The sequence below is a fragment of the Aplidium turbinatum genome, chromosome 9, assembly GCF_918807975.1.
Source record: "Aplidium turbinatum chromosome 9, kaAplTurb1.1, whole genome shotgun sequence".
In the NCBI taxonomy this organism is placed as follows: Eukaryota; Metazoa; Chordata; class Ascidiacea; order Aplousobranchia; family Polyclinidae; genus Aplidium; species Aplidium turbinatum.
In genome coordinates, this window is record NC_137480.1 from 25,615,415 (window position 1) to 25,634,308 (window position 18,894).

At 37.8% G+C, this 18,894-nt stretch overlaps 2 protein-coding genes across 2 annotated transcripts; one reads left to right on the plus strand and one right to left on the minus strand.

Annotated features, from left to right (window-relative positions):
* Positions 1–1,423: 1,423 nt before the first annotated feature.
* On the plus strand, positions 1,424–2,170 carry LOC145776841 (carbohydrate sulfotransferase 11-like). The gene is made up of 2 exons (XM_082588062.1): positions 1,424–1,548; positions 1,819–2,170. Exons 1-2 carry the CDS (start codon positions 1,424–1,426, stop codon positions 2,168–2,170), a joined length of 477 nt encoding a protein of 158 aa, XP_082444188.1.
* Positions 2,171–6,938: 4,768 nt separating this feature from the next.
* LOC145776842 (4-galactosyl-N-acetylglucosaminide 3-alpha-L-fucosyltransferase FUT6-like) lies at positions 6,939–18,319 on the minus strand. The gene is made up of 7 exons (XM_082588063.1): positions 18,261–18,319; positions 12,738–12,869; positions 11,527–11,694; positions 9,871–10,065; positions 9,756–9,809; positions 8,949–9,122; positions 6,939–7,814 (listed from the first exon to the last, which is right to left on the minus strand). The coding sequence occupies exons 1-7, from the start codon at positions 18,317–18,319 to the stop codon at positions 7,283–7,285; spliced, it is 1,314 nt and encodes a 437-aa protein (XP_082444189.1). The 3' UTR covers positions 6,939–7,282.
* Positions 18,320–18,894: the final 575 nt, after the last annotated feature.

An 18,894-nucleotide genomic window follows, 5' to 3' on the forward strand; every position in this document is an offset into this window, starting at 1 on the left:
TTTTTAAAATGATTCCGTTTGAATAAGACTAATGTTGCTTGTAATGCCATAATTCTCTCAGTAAGCTCTATGCTTTTTTTGATATGATTTTTAAAAAGTGGGTTAATGGAAGACAAAACTGCCAGACACAAGCAAGTTTAGATTCTGAACTGCACAACTCTTTGTTATTAGCATTCAGGGATAGTTAGCATTACTAGTGTTATTAGCAGTAGGCTACTCAAAAGCCTCTCACAATTGGCCCCTGGATGCATGTTTTGCTAAACTGCTCATCAAGTTACAAAACATATATAATTACATACTTACGCAACAGAATGTATAAATTGTCAAGTAAAAATTACCTTAGCTTGATAGCCTACTGTATGTAGGCCTACACATTACTATGCTACATAGCCTACAACAAGAATGACCGGCAAAGGCAAAGTAATGTACTACATGTAACATACAGAGTACAACATCATGCAAGCAATCACTGTCGGAGACCAAATATTTGAGTTTGTTTAGATACATAGGCTGCACTGCTCATTGCCTGAGAAGTTTCTGATTTGCCCCAAAATGCAAGACTTAACTAATATAAATTAAAGTGCTCACAATTGCTTACAAACGCCTTCAACACTGCTTGACTAAAAAAACTTCACACTACGAAGCCAAGTCATTGTTTACATTTTACATGGAGCGACATTACCAACCTACCTACTTGCTTGCTTACATTACATTCCTGTTCTGACCCGTAATTTACTAAGTAATTTCGCAGTAGGCCTAAGTTGTTTTAACTAATTCTTTCTTTTTTTCTGCAAGACTTCAGTCTCCACGTGGGACTCTAGCGTCAAAGGCAGTAGTGCGATATACAAACAAACTCCAGCTGACTGAACAATAGATGACACTGTGACACAACACTAGAACAATGGGCAATTGCAAGACGTCAACATTTCGCAGTTTGACAAAAAAAATAAATTGCAAACAACAACTAAGACATTAAAAAGTATGCGTTGACGCTATGCGCTAAAAAACCGCGAAAACTTTACGGCGCATCCTCAAGCGCAAACTATCCAAAAAATGTGGCCGCAAGCGTTAGCGCAAACAAAAAGTCTACGCCGCATGTATACGGCGTAGAATTTGCGGCGCATACGTACATCTCTGCACAGGGGTTGCACCCAATGTAGGCTACCCACACCAGCGGTGCCCAAAGTGCACCCAGCAGGAACAATATTTGCGCCGCGTCCGAGCTCTATTTAAAAATATACAATATTAAAGCTAACAAACTGAATTTCAAGGAAAAAATGAGTGAGAATTTTAATGGCGTCCGGACTACGTGACTACAAAACTTTGGGTATCCCTGATCTACGTTGTCAACCTACATGCATGTCTTGTCTGGAAAATTGCCTTAATAGTATTGCCTTGATATCACAGTGAGGATTTGTTAAAGATGAATGGAAACAAAATAAAAGCATTGGAAAAGTTTACAAAATTGCCACTCTCTCAACAAGAAGAAGTATTAAACTACGTTAATGTGATGAAGACTGGAGAAATATCGTTTCCACAATTAGTAAGGCGAGTTTTTTAAGGTGTGATGAATAAAAGTTAGAAAAAAAAATCTAGGCTACACAACAATGGCAAGAAAAACTTAGAAAACACCACGATGTCGGAATATTTTATGTTTTTTAATTACTCGATAATCTTGCAATTCAACAATAAAATTGATTATTTGGAATTTATTTAATTTTTGTTACAACTCAATATATAAGCCATGTTTATCATGCGAACAGCTCTTACAGAATGGATACTATTTGTAAAAACGTAAACCATTTGTCTGTATTTCAGATTTCTGATTGACCAGTATATGGAAGGAAAAGTCGACCAAATAGATCGTCACTGGAAACCTCAAGTTGACATTTGCCAGCCTTGTGCCTTTAACTACAGCTACATTATGAGATTTGATGATCTTGCCAAAGACGCTAATCGCATGTGGGATTATGTGGTGGACTATCAGAAGTTTAACGTTTCAAAAAATGAAATTCATTTGGTAATGAGTGAAGTAAAAGCTGTGAACAATGCAGTCGCCACTGAATATTATAAACAAGTACCTGAGAACCATGTACAAATATTGAGAGATTTGTATAAAGACGATTTCATATTTTATAATTACGATCCTTATCTATATCGTGGATATTGATGTTAAATGTTGACACTAAAGGAAAATCGAGAAGAGCATGGGAAGACGCTGTGAAAGATGGCCTGACAAAAAAAGAATCAAACATTGAAGATTCCGACAATGGAGAGAAATGGAGGATTCACTGCAGACAACAAGTCGATCCAGATGTTTTGGGATAAGACCAGGCTTCTTTTAAGCAAAATGGAAAGAATTGACACCAAACATAGATTAATATAGCTTTGGGAAGGAAGTAATTTTACAATGCCATAAACAGATGACTAATAGTAACTTAATAATATTGAATAGCATTATTCAAAACAAATACAATATTCTAATAAAATAACAACATAATAAACTCAAACATATTCGACAAGTCTTCGCTTTTTTCAGAAAACACCTAGTACATCTAAACAAAACAAACAAATAACTGCAAATAATGGCGTGACACGAACTTGTTCACTTGTTCGTGTGACACGAACCAGACATACACAGGTATGTCCACAGTACATTTGGCTACAAGAGCAAAGAAACACCTTAATTTGGCAGATATCAATAAACACAGTTCAATTAAAGACCATATATATGACTACAGTAGGCTGTTTGTTGTGACGTCAATTTTACATCAGATTCATTTGATTTAATTCGAAACTGCCAATTAGAATTTGAAACCAAAATTCACGAGGCACTTCAAATAAAACAACGCAACCGTAAGCTCAGCAATCAGTTATTCGCTGGAGGGGCATACTTCCTACTGAATTTATATTACATTACGTTTTCTACAAGTTGATTGTCTTTAATTTCAGCTGGGTATCTTATGTATCAGATATGTCCTGAAAAGGGCAAAGAATTCTTGCCGAAAACGTTTGAGTTTATTATGTTGTTATTTTATTAGTGTATTGTATTTGTTTTGAAAACATAAATTAATGTTTGAGCGTCATCATCTTTAGGTTCAGGGCTGGTGTCCACTATTCGTCCTGTTCCATATTGAATTGGTCTCTAAATCAGTGGCTCCCAATCTGGGGATAAATTACCCCAGGTGGGTATATGCGGTTATTCGGGAGGCAACGCGACATCACAGCTACGCTAATAATATATGTTGTCATTTCTCGTTATTATGTTGTTACGTAATGTTGAAGGTCACCATTCCATGATATATGTTGTTCTCCACAGCGCTAATGCAGTCACAACAGTCACAATGAAAAACGGTAGTTTTCTTGCAATGATTGTTTCAAGAAACTTACTAAGTAGTAAACAAATCGATATAAATATGAGCACAATGATTGAGTTCTTTTACAAATGAAATATTAAAGGTAGGCCTAGTACGCCATAATCCCTACGTTTATTTGTGTAACGGCTCGAAAAAAGTCGAGAAACACTGTTCTAAATATTTATATGCGTGAATTTTGATGTTTAGTTTTTCGTCAGTGTTTAACTGTTTGCATCTTCTTATTTCCTCCTTCCATACCAAAGACCAATTTGAAGTCTGATTGATATTGCAAATCACGAGTACATTCATTTGGTGTGTGATGATAAAATTATGATATTTTCTTTGGGGTCTCGCGGTTAACAGTTTCCCGTTTTTGTTCGCATTAGGCCAGCACTCGCCACAAACTACTAGGGTAAAACCATGCGGTCAGGGAAATTTTGACCTATGAACTATACTTGCTAATCTCTTAATGAATATTTTCCCCATTTCTTGTTATTTGTTTTTGAATGAAAAAGTTTTACGATATTTTTTAATGTTAATTACATTACAACAAAAACAAAGCTATAATATCAGAAACTGTGAAACTTTAACTCAAGAACATGAACAGGTGCAAAGTGTCTCATCAGTCCTAAACCTCATGTGTAAAGTGTCTCATCAGTCCTAAACCTCATGTGTAAAGTGTCTCATCAGTCCTAAACCTCATGTGCAAAGTGTCTCATCAGTCCTAAACCTCATGTGTAAAGTGTCCCATCAGTCCTAAACTTCGTGCGTAAAGTGTCTTATCAGTCCTAAACCTCATGTGCAAAGTGTCTCATCAGTCCTAAACTTCGTGCGTAAAGTGTCTCATCAGTCCTAAACCTCATGTGCAAAGTGTCTCATCAGTCCTAAACTTCATGTGCAAAGTGTCTCATCAGTCCCAAACTTCGTGTGCAAAGTGTCTCATCAGTCCTAAACCTTATGTGCAAAGTGTCTCACAGTCCTAAACTTCGTGTGTAAAGTGTCTCATCAGTCCTAAACCTCACGTGTAAAGTGTCTCATCAGTCCTAAACCTCATGTGTAAAGTGTCTCATCAGTCCTAAACTTCATGCGCAAAGTGTCTCATCAGTCCTAAACCTTATGTGCAAAGTGTCTCATCAGTCCTAAACCTTATGTGCAAAGTGTCTCACAGTCCTAAACCTCATGTGCAAAGTGTCTCATCAGTCCTAAACCTCACGTGTAAAGTGTCTCATTAGTCCTAAACCTCATGTGTAAAGTGTCTCATCAGTTCTAAACCTCACGTGTAAAGTGTCTCATCAGTCCTAAACTTCGTGCGCAAAGTGTCTCATCAGTCCTAAACTTCGTGTGTAAAGTGTCTCATCAGTCCTAAACTTCATGCGCAAAGTGTCTCATCAGTCCTAAACTTCATGTGTAAAGTGTCTCATCAGTCCTAAACTTCATGCGCAAAGTGTCTCATCAGTCCTAAACCTTATGTGCAAAGTGTCTCATCAGTCCTAAACCTCACGTGTAAAGTGTCTCATCAGTCCTAAACCTCATGTGCAAAGCGTCTCATCAGTCCTAAACCTTATGTGCAAAGTGTCTCATCAGTCCTAAACCTCATGTGCAAAGCGTCTCATCAGTCCTAAACCTCATGTGCAAAGTGTCTCATCAGTCCTAAACTTCATGCGCAAAGTGTCTCATCAGTCCTAAACCTTATGTGCAAAGTGTCTCATCAGTCCTAAACCTCACGTGTAAAGTGTCTCACAGTCCTAAACTTCGTGTGTAAAGTGTCTCATCAGTCCTAAACCTCACGTGTAAAGTGTCTCATCAGTCCTAAACCTCATGTGCAAAGCGTCTCATCAGTCCTAAACCTCATGTGCAAAGTGTCTCATCAGTCCTAAACTTCGTGCGCAAAGTGTCTCATCAGTCCTAAACCTCATGTGCAAAGTGTCTCATCAGTCCTAAACTTCATGTGCAAAGTGTCTCATCAGTCCCAAACTTCGTGTGCAAAGTGTCTCATCAGTCCTAAACCTTATGTGCAAAGTGTCTCACAGTCCTAAACTTCGTGTGTAAAGTGTCTCATCAGTCCTAAACCTCACGTGTAAAGTGTCTCATCAGTCCTAAACCTCATGTGTAAAGTGTCTCATCAGTCCTAAACTTCGTGTGCAAAGTGTCTCATCAGTCCTAAACCTTATGTGCAAAGTGTCTCATCAGTCCTAAACTTCGTGTGTAAAGTGTCTCATCAGTCCTAAACTTCATGCGCAAAATGTCTCATCAGTCCTAAACTTCGTGTGTAAAGTATCTCATCAGTCCTAAACTTCATGCGCAAAGCGTCTCATCAGTCCTAAACCTCATGTGCAAAGTGTCTCATCAGTCCTAAACTTCGTGCGCAAAGTGTCTCATCAGTCCTAAACTTCGTGTGTAAAGTGTCTCATCAGTCCTAAACTTCATGCGCAAAGTGTCTCATCAGTCCTAAACCTCATGTGTAAAGTGTCTCATCAGTCCTAAACTTCATGCGCAAAGTGTCTCATCAGTCCTAAACCTTATGTGCAAAGTGTCTCATCAGTCCTAAACCTCACGTGTAAAGTGTCTCATCAGTCCTAAACCTCATGTGTAAAGTGTCTCATCAGTCCTAAACCTCATGTGCAAAATGTCTCATCAGTCCTAAACTTCGTGCGCAAAGTGTCTCATCAGTCCCAAACTTCGTGCGTAAAGTGTCTTATCAGTCCTAAACTTCGTGTGCAAAGTGTCTCATCAGTCCCAAACTTCGTGTGCAAAGTGTCTCATCAGTCCACATGTGTGAAGACTGATGACAAAAACTTTTGAAGAAGTTGAGTTAAACACTTAAACACAAAAGTTTATGCAAATTACGCAACAATAAAAAAAGTGTGTATAGCACCAATCAGTCAACACAAAATGTTTAACAAAGTGAGAGTAAGAGAGCAACAAGAGCAACCATTTCATACAATGGCATTTGGCATCAATGGTTCATGGCTTATCGATCCCCACACAAGTGGCTCAATGGTTCCCATTTGACGTTTTACAAAGGAAACAAACAAACACTGATAATTCAGTTTAATTTTGTCATAAATGCACTAGCTATCACTTACTAAAAACCATCATTAACGTTTCGCGCACACCAAAACAGCTATTTTAAACCTCATTAGTTTGAAAAAAGTACGTTTTTAACACAAAAACAACAAATCGACTTGTGTCTTTAATTTTCAGTGTAATTGTAATCAAAAGAATATGGGAAAGTTGTTGAAGCATAAAAACCATAACGATGTTAAAAAAGTAAAAAATCTATTTTGAAGAATCTATTTTCATTTAAAATAAATAGTTTAACTATCTTGCTTAGTTCTAGCATGCACAAAATATAACCGTGTTTTTTTATTAAAAAGGAAATTTTAACGTCATAACTCTCTCAATAAAACGTTCTTTCGAAAAATTAATACATTATTTCGACACAAAATAGCTCGCTTTTTTATCACTAATTTTGCACATCCACTCGGCTATTCTAGCCTGTGACACAACTTTACCAATACAGTATAACTTCAAAATTAACCACCGATGACAACGCGGTCAATCTCACACAAAAGGCGGCCGCAACAGATAGGCTACGTAGTACGTAATTACTACACGAATGAAAACAAAACACGTAAATATAGCTGTTACGAATCCATCAAGGTCGTCTAGCTAGGGCAGAACACATTATAGGAGAAGCGACATATAGTCTTCGAACCAACTTCCTCTCATTATTTTGACATGCCATCAGATTGTCTTGCCTGAATACAGACGCATGCTCTGAAGCGGCGTCGAACCGGCGTCTTTTCGAGCAACATGCAGGCGCTCAAACCAACACATGGTCACTGCAAGACCAAACAGTTTCTTATTGGTTCAATCTTCTTACTTTCCTTATCTTGATTTTCTAGCAAATTAAAGACCGACTTTCACCACCTGTCTATACGTAAACCGGACATTTTTGAAGCCAACTCTTCGTCAAAGCATTCTTGACGGTTGGCGAGTAAGTGACTTTTAATATCTGCAACAATGTTGGGCGTCTTTTCATACAGCTTCCTACAAAGCCCACAAAATCCACTGGAAGTGCTTGCAGCGAATTTGTTAATCACTTCTGTTTGTTTGCGAGTCAACTGTTTAGCATGTTTACGAAGATTTTTATTGATAATTTGTTGGAAATTTCCTTTCCTGTCTAAAAACTTGGTCCAAGACCTCCATTCCAAATACTCGGCATAGGCTGTTACGTTCTTGTCCAAGTAATGAAGATATCTCACCAATGTTTCTGCATTTTTAAAATCTTCTGCATGAAGGTACGACTTTGGAGGAAGAACTGCGGCTACATCGCTTGGATGTGCACCAAATATGATAGGAACTGCGCCGCTATATAACGCGTTATACCATGTCTTTTCGGTGACATACCCATCACAATGGTAGCTGTTAGGCATAGCCAAATAAAACTTATATCTGCAAAAATAAGAATCCAGGTCAGTTCAGTTTTCTCTAGAGCAGCGCACTGCTCATAATCAGTTCAATCGTTGTTTTTATTTCTGACTATCACAGTAAAAACAATACACGTCATCATAGAAAGGTCTAAAACAAGGTAGAAGACAAAACGAGAACGTTAAAAAGTGCTTGAGATCGAAATAAGTAATTAAGCTGATAAAAAAAAAAAACAGCACGGTCGCAGCACTTTAAGATAATCATGAGAGGAATCAAAAGTTACAGTCGAAGGGATACTACTCCGTAACTGACGGCATTCCTTTAAGTTGCCAAACACACAATTACATGCTCTTGAGCGGCATCGAACCGACGTCCTATGGAACGTCAAACCATGGCTTTCACTACTCGGCTATGCAGCATAAATAACCTTCCATTGTGGCAGTGTGTGTAGTGAGTAAAAGCGACTAGTTAGTATTGACTAAAACACCAACAGTCTGTTTCACCCTTGTTCCACATATATGCTTTCCTTGGTGGGACCTGGACATTGGACAAGGTTCTAAACAGGTTGAAATAACTCCATAGGTTACATGGAGCAAAGCAAGGCTTCCTAAACTGGATATACTGGTAACGCCATTTTACTGGTAACGCCAGTATATTGGTAACGCTAGTAACTGGTAACGCTGAGGCTCTGAAGATACAGTTCTCAGTAATAACCGACACTAACGAGAGCATGGTGGCCACTGGCCAGTATCTTTCTGTCAGTCACCTTTCTCTCCCAACTACACCAACCCAATTTATTTCACCTGGGTAGAAGTTAGAAATGTTTTTCGCAACCAGTTTAAGGATGGATAAGAATCAGGATTGTTTATTGGAAAGTGAGGTTTGAATGCGGATTAGGGCTGTGATATTAAAAAAAGATAACTGTAACTGTGAAAAAGGGGTGTAAACAGGGGCCGCTAAAATCAGTTAAGTTTGAGAAGCCCCGGTCTGTAGCAGTTAGGCTAATCAAGCCATCGGGCGTGTTTTCACCGATATAAGCTTCAAGTCAGCACACCTGTAAACAAATTCGATACAACTCAGCAAGCTTGTACACGATTCTTCATTCTAAGAATTAAAGTATCATATTTTTAACCTTATTAACAACTAAATATTACCAACCTGCTTATTATTTCGAAAAACGCTGGATCCCAACGTGATTTAATGTGTAATGGTTTTCCGCAAGAGCCAAAGACATCAAGCTTTAAACCAGCTTTCTTTAGTTTTTTATGATATCCGCCTCTCAGCCGAGCACCAAAACTCATCTTGCAGTTGCTGACAACCCAAGTCACTAGCCTTAAAAATAAACCAAGCTTGTCAATGTATCTGTGTGGTTTGTTTCTTTGCCCTTCATCCTTGTCCGGCCAAGTATAAAGTGTCCTTCATCCACGTTAAAGCTTTATGTTGGTCTTGAACTTTTAACATAGTGTTAACAATGAGTTATAAGATGATTGTGTTTATACACATAAATTAGATTCCTGACAAGGGTTAGGAACAGCCGAAAACATTTGAATATCGTACTTATAAACACGCGAAGAATATCAATGAGTCTACTGTGTTCAACCCCACTGCCTTGCTTTGCCATTCTTTGGTACAGAAGAGAAAATCCTCTCTCGCAGTTATATTGATCTAAATCATGGTAGGCCTACGTGCTTTGAATTATTTCTAAATGGAAGAAATCAGAAACAATTAGTTCAATTTTAAAACACTTAGTTTGTTAAGAAGTTTGATATTATTGTTGATGGACTGCTCTCCCTTCCTCCTATCTGCGTTTATATACGCAGTTTTTTAATGTCATAAACACCCATAAACTGCACTGAGGTGACTGACTATCAAGAATTAGTTAAACTATCAACGTTTTTCTCCTTCTTTTAAACCATGCAAATCCTTTTCAACTATGACATCATCATTGTAATCAACATCTATTACCATTCATTGTTTCTTTTTCCAGTTTTTGTCAACATTTCTGCTACAAGAACACACCTTCAAGCATAAAAACATATTAGATCATCATAACAACTAAACTTTGCCATCATAGGCCTACCTGTTTTTCTTTTTTAACAGATTTCCAACTTCAGCATCAACACCCTCTGGTATCGATATATAAGGACTCGTAAGAGAAGAAAGTGGACCAGTTGGCAAATCATCTAGCGCAAAACGTAATTGAGCAGTGGAAGCCACTTCGCCACTTTTAATTAAACAAATTTGTTTCATCCAGTCGATTCCTTTGCGTTTATTCCTGCAAGTCATCTGAGTCATTCATTCGTAAAAAAACTCTGTTCTTTGAGAAGTTTCTACAGCAAGGGTAGGAAACTTTTTTACATTAGAGACCCATGAAAGGTGCATATTTTGGAAATGCATTTCCGTATTGCCATATAATGCATAGCCTACAACTAATATGTATTGGTATCTGGCGAATTGTGAAAGTGGGGCCACGTATTCGCTGAAGACTAGAAAAGCAGCGGGGGTGTGGGAAGTCTCCCCCATAAAAATTTGAGAAATTTAATTTAATTTGGTGCATTCTGTCATCAAGAGCCCCATATTTGGTTCGCAAACCATGTGTTCCCGACCCCTGTTCCACAGAAACTGCCTATTTTGTAAATGCATTAAAACATTTAAATCGGATTTTTCAACCTCTGCTAAAGTTAAATTATTATTTGAAAACTTGAAGATGTTTTTACGCTGTTAAAAACTAATATCTTTTAAAGCGTTTATCTACTTGGTATAACTGCATCTCAACCAGGCAAAAACTGTGCAATATGTCAATAAACTTCCTAACTGCCAAAATTTCCTTATAAATCTGTCGAATCTTGCTTGAAACCTACGAGCAGGTGTGATCTTATAAATTGATCTGTAAGTACTGTAATTGTGATGAAATTGGGAGTATAATGTCATAATTATTTTGTTTCGGAGGCAGGGATTTCTTGCTTTATTGGTACATGCGGCGTTTTCTGTTTTTAACTTGTTGCAGTCTTGGGTTGTTAGCTGGTGTCAGATTCCTGTGTTGAGTATAGAGCACCTCAATGTTCTTTCTGTTTACGTATGTATTTATGTTCTGTATTTAGATACCTTACTTTTAAGTTGATTATAACAAACGCTAGTGAAACGTCTGAACATTATAATAGCACAGCGATTATGACACCGTGCTTCATATGTATACATAGCATTAAACAATATATAAATACTATTACAATGAAGTGCTCAATGCCAAGCAGAGCGAATTACATCAAATGAGGTTATTATTCAATAAAAACCTTAACAGACTGTTTCACCCTATATTGAGATCATCAGAAGGTTCTTATTCAAATAGTAAGAGTGAAACATCCTACTAAGGTTTTTAGGGTGTCCGACAAATTGTTCGTAAGCAATTGTTCGTAAGCAATTGTTCGTAAGCAATTGTTCGTAAAACAATTGTTCGTAAAATTAATTCTTCGTAAAACAATTCTTCCTAAAGCATTTTTTCGTGCATGCAGTTAAAATTTGATGTATACGAAGAAATGCTTTACGAAGAATTGTTTTACGGATTTCATTTTACGAAAAACAGTTTACGAACAATTGCTTACGAACAATTGCTTTACGAACAATTGCTTACGTACAATTTGCCTTTACCCGGTTTTTAGTCAATAGTCAGTGCATTTGATATAACATTAAACATAAAAATATTAATGTTTTCTCTATAACACGTTCATGCAATTCCTACCAGAGCAACTTTAACAGCCACGGAATAGAAGCAACCGACGAACGAATGTTCGAATATCGTTTGATGTCCATTGTTTGATTAAAATAGTAAGACAAGTATGTCGCGTCACTTTCGCGGACCACTGAACCACTTTCTTGGTACCACCAAACATACATTTGATCCGCCTTTCTGTCATTTACAAAACATGTGAGTTAGTAGCTTAAACATATTTTTTCTTCTCACAGTCACATCAAGAGTAATCAGCGGACTTAAACAACCGAACTTATTGATTTGACAAGTTTCTAAATAATTAACCTTCAAAATTCCGGAATGGCCCGATTCGGTGAGTCCGATTCGGTGAGTTCCCTATTCGGTGAGAGCCTTTTTCGGTGAGAGCCCTATTCGGTGATTTTTTTTTTAATTATTGGGTACCGTAGCCTAACTATTATTGCCGTTATAGGGATAGGGGTTAAAGGTTTGGGGGTTAAGGTTTGGGGTTAAGGGTTTGGGGGTTAAGGGTTTGGGGGTTAAGGGTTTGGGGGTAAGGGTTTGGGGGTAAGGGTTTGGGGGTAAGGGTTTGGGGGTAAGGGTTTGGGGGTTAAGAATTTGGGGGTTAAGGGTTTGGGGGTTAAGGGTTTGGGGGTTAAGGGTTTGGGGGTTAAGAGTTTGGGGGTTAAGGGTTTGGGGGTTAAGGGTTGGGGGTTAAGGGTTGGGGGTTAAAGGTTTGGGGGTTAAGGGTTTGGAGGTTAAGGGTTGGGGGTTAAGGGTTTGGGGGTTAAGGGTTTGGGGGTTAAGGGTTTGGGGGTTAAGGGTTGGGGGTTAAGGGTTACGGGTTAGGGTCTTATTTCAACGTTTAGACGTTAAAACGATGTAAAAGCGGCAATGATAATTAGGCTACGTACCCAATAATTTTCAAAAAAAAATTCAAAAAAATCACCGAATAGGGCTCTCACCGAAAAAGGCTCTCACCGAATAGTAGCAGACCCTCAAAATTCATCTCCAACAAAAGCATACGTACCTTTCTATGATTGCCACTTAGACGAAATAAAAGTAAAGATAGAGAAAATGTCTAAAGTACACTTGACGATTTTAAGATTTGTTGTGGAATTCCAAATTGCTTAGCAACTGAATAAATCATTCTCCTTTTCAGAACAATTCAAAAAGAAAGGTCTTCAATAAATTTCTAATGAACGATTTAGTCTAATAATTTTATGGTTATTGGTGCAAAATACCTGCCACTTTTTGTTGGTAAATCCGCCTTTACCACGTCCGGGGCATGGAAAACAATTGCATCACTAAAGTTTGCCAATTTCCTTCGGTACGTAAATTTACATGAGCCACAAATTGGAGAATTCACACTAAACCTGGAATAAAATAAATAAGGTTAAAAATGTTGGAACATTTGGAATTATAATACTTGTTGATATAATAAGCTAAGTCCAAGCAAACATCTTGTAGATAAAGATTTGAACGTTTGTTCTTTCAATATTTTGAACAAATTGTTTGCTTGAAAATTGTATTCGGAAATTATGGTTCAAAATTACACCAAATAGTACAAGTCAATACTCTAATGTTGATAACTATATGTCATGGCCAAGACTAACATAGATCATCTGAATTAAATATAAATGCTCTGTTGTTTGTAATAACATGGGGAATAACAGCATAATCAACTTCTTCACTTCTTTAACAATGTCTAATAAACGAAGCCACTTGTTTTGCGCACTTGTAGCGAGGCGAGCAGTTTCATCAGAATATTCATCGCCAAGCAAGAGTGGTGTCGTCACTTCGCTTCACTAAAGATATCTTGCAATTAATAGTTTCAGTAAACAAGGAAATGTTTGACACATCGCATTACAGGCAAATCATATATCACATATCAGTGAAAAACATATGAAAAACAAATGTAAACATATCAGTGAAAAATAGGCTTCAATAACAGGGAGAAAGAAACCAGCCACCATGAAACAAACGCTTGTGGAAATCACCGAAAAAGCATTTCTATCGTAACTCATGAACAGTGTTCTTTCTAAAAAAGCAACGAATTAGTTTTTTATCCTTTTTGTCTCTAAAACCGTTTTTCTTTGATTAATTATTAGGCAACTGTCACTTGTGGTGCTTATCAGCATGGCGAGAATTGTTGACAACATTTTGCAGTACTATAAGCTAAATATTTTTGTATTATTACAACCAGAAAAAGTTTTTAAATTTATATACAATATTTTGCAAACAGACGTTTTAATCAACCACTGGGACAGTGTGGAGGACATCGCATTGGAATAACTTTAAGCGACCCCCACCTAGAACTACCATGTGATTGGTCGGTCGGTGGAATCGTATGCAAAGCGAAAATATGCTTCCCAGAAAGTATTTTTTGCATTCATGCTTTTAACTCCTCAAGAAAAGTATGTTTGGTTATACTTGTGCGCTGATACCTTCCGCGGGCCGCACATAACAGCGTGGCGGGCCGCATGCGGCCCGCCAGTTGGTGACCCCTGGACTATGTTATGCTTCGTTTTTAATAGCAATTCCGCGTGATTTTATTATTACTTCAATTTTTGATTTATTGGAGATGTTCGAAGTTGCATTGGAACTCACAAGTTATCATGTGAAGAACCTTACCTCAGTCGATTGCTTCATGTGCAAGAGGAGTGCAAGAAGAAGCCTTCACAAAACTACAGTTTGCTTTCTCCTTATTATAAGTTCAGTGATGAATTGAAACTGATCATGTGCACAACCCCTAAAGTAAGTTTGTAACTCTTTTAATGTAGCCTACATAAACAGCAGCCTATAGAATTTGTTCAATCTGTTATTTTGCACGTTTGTTGCAGTTTTACAGGCCCCAGTCTCCAAAATAAAGCCCATGTTTTGCAGCAGAGGCTATATTCCGGTTTATTTAATTTAAAACGAACTCAGGTAAACCATTGCAACAAATCACTTTTCTAGCCAGGTAATTCTTAACGCTTTCATTCCGCTATTCCTGAAATTTCTGTTTGTCTACGTCCATACAAAGAAAGAATATGATGAAAGAGCATTTGGAATACCTGGTGGGAACCTCAAGACTTTTCACGTAACCGCGGGACTTCACAACGCCTAACAATTACTGCTAAAGTCACAACCACACCTCGTCAAAGCCCTGACTTTACACATGCAAATCATATTCAATAACTTATAATGCTGAATTGTAACATTTGAAAACTCTTGAAATGTGTAATTAAACATGAAAGCATTTTCTTTAAAGCAAAATCAGTTGAATTAACAAAATTTTAATCCATAAAAGTTGAGACAAAACAACTTTAAAAAGTTTCAAAAACCTATTACAAAAGTCATAGTGACCTCTAGTGGTGAATACAATAGCGGAATTTGAAACCCGGAAGCAAAGTTTAACAACGTCATTATGAACTTTGTAACTTAGTTGAGGTTACACATAAAATGGGTTTTGCATTTCGGGGCTACAATATAGGGTGACCATATTGGTGATATTGTAGAGGGTGCCGGCTGCCAGACAAGCGCCTATTTGAATAAATTGCTATTTTGCTAAATCACAACTTTTTTAATTTATTTTGGCGATAAATTAACCAAAGTTTACCATAATTGTTAGCGAATAATGTAAACTTTTGGTTGTACTCGCTATCAGTGCACTTCACATCGATGCGACATCCTCACGGATTGGCCGAACGTTGTGACGTAGTTGAACGTTGAAACTGCTTGAACTTGTAACAGAATAGCGACATACAAAACAACAACAAGCGTAGATACTTTAAGTTCTATAGTTAAATCGCCTTTTGCACTACAATTTTGATAAACCTTTGTTTGGCAAGGCAAGCACGAAATATGTTTCGAAACGTAGTTTTCTTTTCAAGACCGGAAGCACTGTCATGCAAAGAACAATTGTCCAGTTGGATTCTTCTTTTAAAGAATCAGACGCATTCAAAGACAATACACCTTGTGGAGCAGTGGGAAATAAGTGTTTTACAGCGTAAGTTTACAGTACATGTGAATATGTTAATTAATGAACACGAAGCAGAAGGTACTGTAATGGCAGGAGACTGGAAATAAAAAGATTTTGAAGACCTGGACTTCTTAGGCTATACGACTTAATTAGCTACAGGTAAAATTTTGCAACTTTAAAAAATGCTGATTAAGATCTTATCAGGCGAGATTCACACCGAACATGCAAAGCTGTGTTTAGCATGCAAAAACGTCGCACAAAACATAGCGCATGTTTGTTTCCTTTCACCATTCACACCAGAAATTGTATTTCTAGAGTTAGGCTAATGATAATTGCATTTCTGACGTGAATGTAAAAGAAAACAAACATGCGCCATTTTTTGTGCGACGTTTTTGTATGCTGAAGACAGTTTATATGTTTGGTGTGAATATTGCCATAGGTTTACAAATTTCTTATATAAGCAGCAGATTTAACTCTAATCTGGTGTATTATATTTTGAATTTCACTATATGCCTACTGTAAACTCACATATTATGTGGAATTTGTCTATCCTAAATGTGTTTCAGTTCGGGACCAGCTTGGATTTCATGTTAGACAGAATACTTAAGTTTGGATGGTAATTGAATAAACTAATCAACTTGAAGTCTTGCTAATTGCATTTCTGACACAATTTCAAATGACACTCTTCTAAGTGATACTTTATGTTTCAGACTTTCAGAAAAAGAATCTCGTTTGCGAGTCAATACTCACACTTCAATTTTGACAACACGCCACCCGTTAGAAAGAGTGGTGTCAGCTTATATCAGCAAATTGACGATACATAACCTCACTTTTCAAGTTCGAATCAGCGGACCAGATCCGGAAAAGGCGTATTTTTCACTTGAACAAGTTAAAGTAAACAAATCACATTTTCTAAACATGATCGGAAAACGTGCAGCTCTCCAACAAGCAAGTCAATATCTGCACGGAGTAGGGAAAGGGTAAGTTTTAGGATGAATCGTCATTTCTTTTTGTTTGGACGCGAAACCAAACAATCTTGCAGCGTTTCATATTAGATCTTGGCAGTTTCGCATACTTGTAGAGTGGCTAGTTTTTGAACTTTTTTTTTTAATTCTCTCGGGGTTGTGAGGGAAATGGTGCCAATGAGTGAGAAAAAACTCATGACAAAATTTGAGATTTGTAGGCTAACAAATTGTCTTCAGCCTCCTCATGGGGCTTAAAAACACAACTTTTTCCAAAAATATATTTAGTTTGAGTAGATACAATATTGTTTAGATACATCTAATTAACCTAAGAAAAAAATTGGAGTCATTTAAACTATTCCTTGAGCTTCCTCACAGCTTCTGAAAATTTTCATTTTGCTGAATATTTCGCATTTTTGTGGGTGGTCAGTGATCACATAATTGCGTTAGACATTTTGCCAGCTATAAAACGTCATTGTATTTCTCTTTATAGACCTGCCCTGAGCTGTTGCGTCATTTTTTAATGAAATTGGGTTAATTTGGTGAAAAAAGTGACGTCTTTTATTTGAATTTACGTCACTAACGAAGTCTGTAGTCATCACTCATTGGCACCATTTCCCCACTACACCGAGAGAATTAAAAAAAAAAGTTAAAAAACGAGCCATTCTATTGTAGAGGCTTTGAACCACTGACGCAGACCCGGTCACCGAGATTAACGGAGTGAAGTTTCGGCTTGTTGTTGCCAGGAAATTATTCCATCCAATTGGTTTGGAATCTTTATCCTCGGACTGACAATGACTTGATAGGTTATTCCTGGTAGTTTTGCATGCTTGTAGAGGCTCTTGACACAGCGATTGACAGAGTGAAGTTTTCCGATCGTTGTTGCCGGGGAATGATTCCATTCACTAGATGCTGCTGAATGGAGAACAGTCCTAAAATACGTCGCTCAAGCGCACACCCCGAGAGCTGAACCAGCGTCGCGTGATCTTGAGCCCGGCGCGTAACCACTGAGCTATCGGGGCGGACAAATAAAAATTGATAGCCTACCTTTCAAATAGGCTAGGTAAGGCGAGTAGCCGAGCATGCTTTGTCCTTGTCTGAAAGACGGAAGTGAAGTTAATATGAAAGACGGAAGTGAAGTTAATATGGTTTGTACTTTAGTTCAGTTTGTTTTTATTTCTGACCATCACAACAAAAAAAACAATATAGGCCTATGACAAACATAGTAGAGGTCCAGAAAAAAGTAGAAGCGACAAAACGCGGACGTTATAGCGTGCATGATACCCAAGCAGAACAATCAGTTTAAAAAATGGCACGGTTGCAACACCTTAATAATTTTTTTATAAATTTAGAAAAAAAAGGAGGGGAAAAAATGAACTAGTGAATTTTATTTTAAACAATTTATATGAGTGAAAAAAATAAACAAAACAAAAAACTAGACAAAAAGACAGTTGCTATGTTGATCGACCTTGATGAGTTATCAAAAGTGTTGATGGTTTTGAGGAGAACACTCTTGATGCGTTAGCTCATCACGTAAAGCAAGGTAGGCAAAGAAAACCCCTGAAAGAAATGCTACCACGAGCAAAGTAGTCTAACTTAAGACAATGAAACTCTACCCCATGTATGATAGAAACCAAAATATAGCCTAGTTGTTCCAGTGTAGCTCTTTAGGTCATTTTCGCGTTGTATCACGTCGCTTTCTCTCCTTGAGAACAGCTAATGTTTGCGGTTGTTGTAGAATGAGGCCACATTCTCTGCGGCGGTGGCATCGAAATCTACATGTAGTCTTGCGTCAGTTTTACGTTCCCCTTGCAGCCTATTATGCACCGCATCAATCAGACCATGTTGGAGCAGTGCACTTGTAATCAAGATGTGCGGCTGCCTTTAGTCTTGTAGTCATCGTATAGGAATTCCAATTTTCGTTCAGCTACCAGATGATTCTATGCCTAGTTTTGCTCAGTCGCAGAGTGGTCAACTTTTCCTATTTTGTATTCAGTTCGTTTTCTTTGAAGCGGTGCTATGTTTTACTTTCCTGCTCGAAGTTATAGGTCTGCCATTGAAATAAACTCGTGCGTGAAAATCTGAAAACCTCGTTCTCTCCGATCACCACTGTGCCCAGAGGTGTCGTTGTCGCATTGACGGCTACCATATAAGCGGATGACTTGGACTAAAACACACCACAAACGCTATACTAAGCATGATAATGTTGGCAGGTAGCCTACACAGGGGCAGTGATGTACGCGCATACAAAAAATATTGACGCCGTCAGCGCAAACGTTCGAAAAACTATACGCCGCATGCGTCAACGCAACTTGTAAAAAAAGTTGGCGGCGTCAGCGTTAGCGCAAACTCATTTTGTTTGCTAGGTGCCAAACATTCACACGGTATAAACCACTTGAAACAACACACTTTTCAAGCCACTTCGCGATTTCTCGTTACAAGAAATTATCTTTTTGGCCGAAAGGCACATCTGGC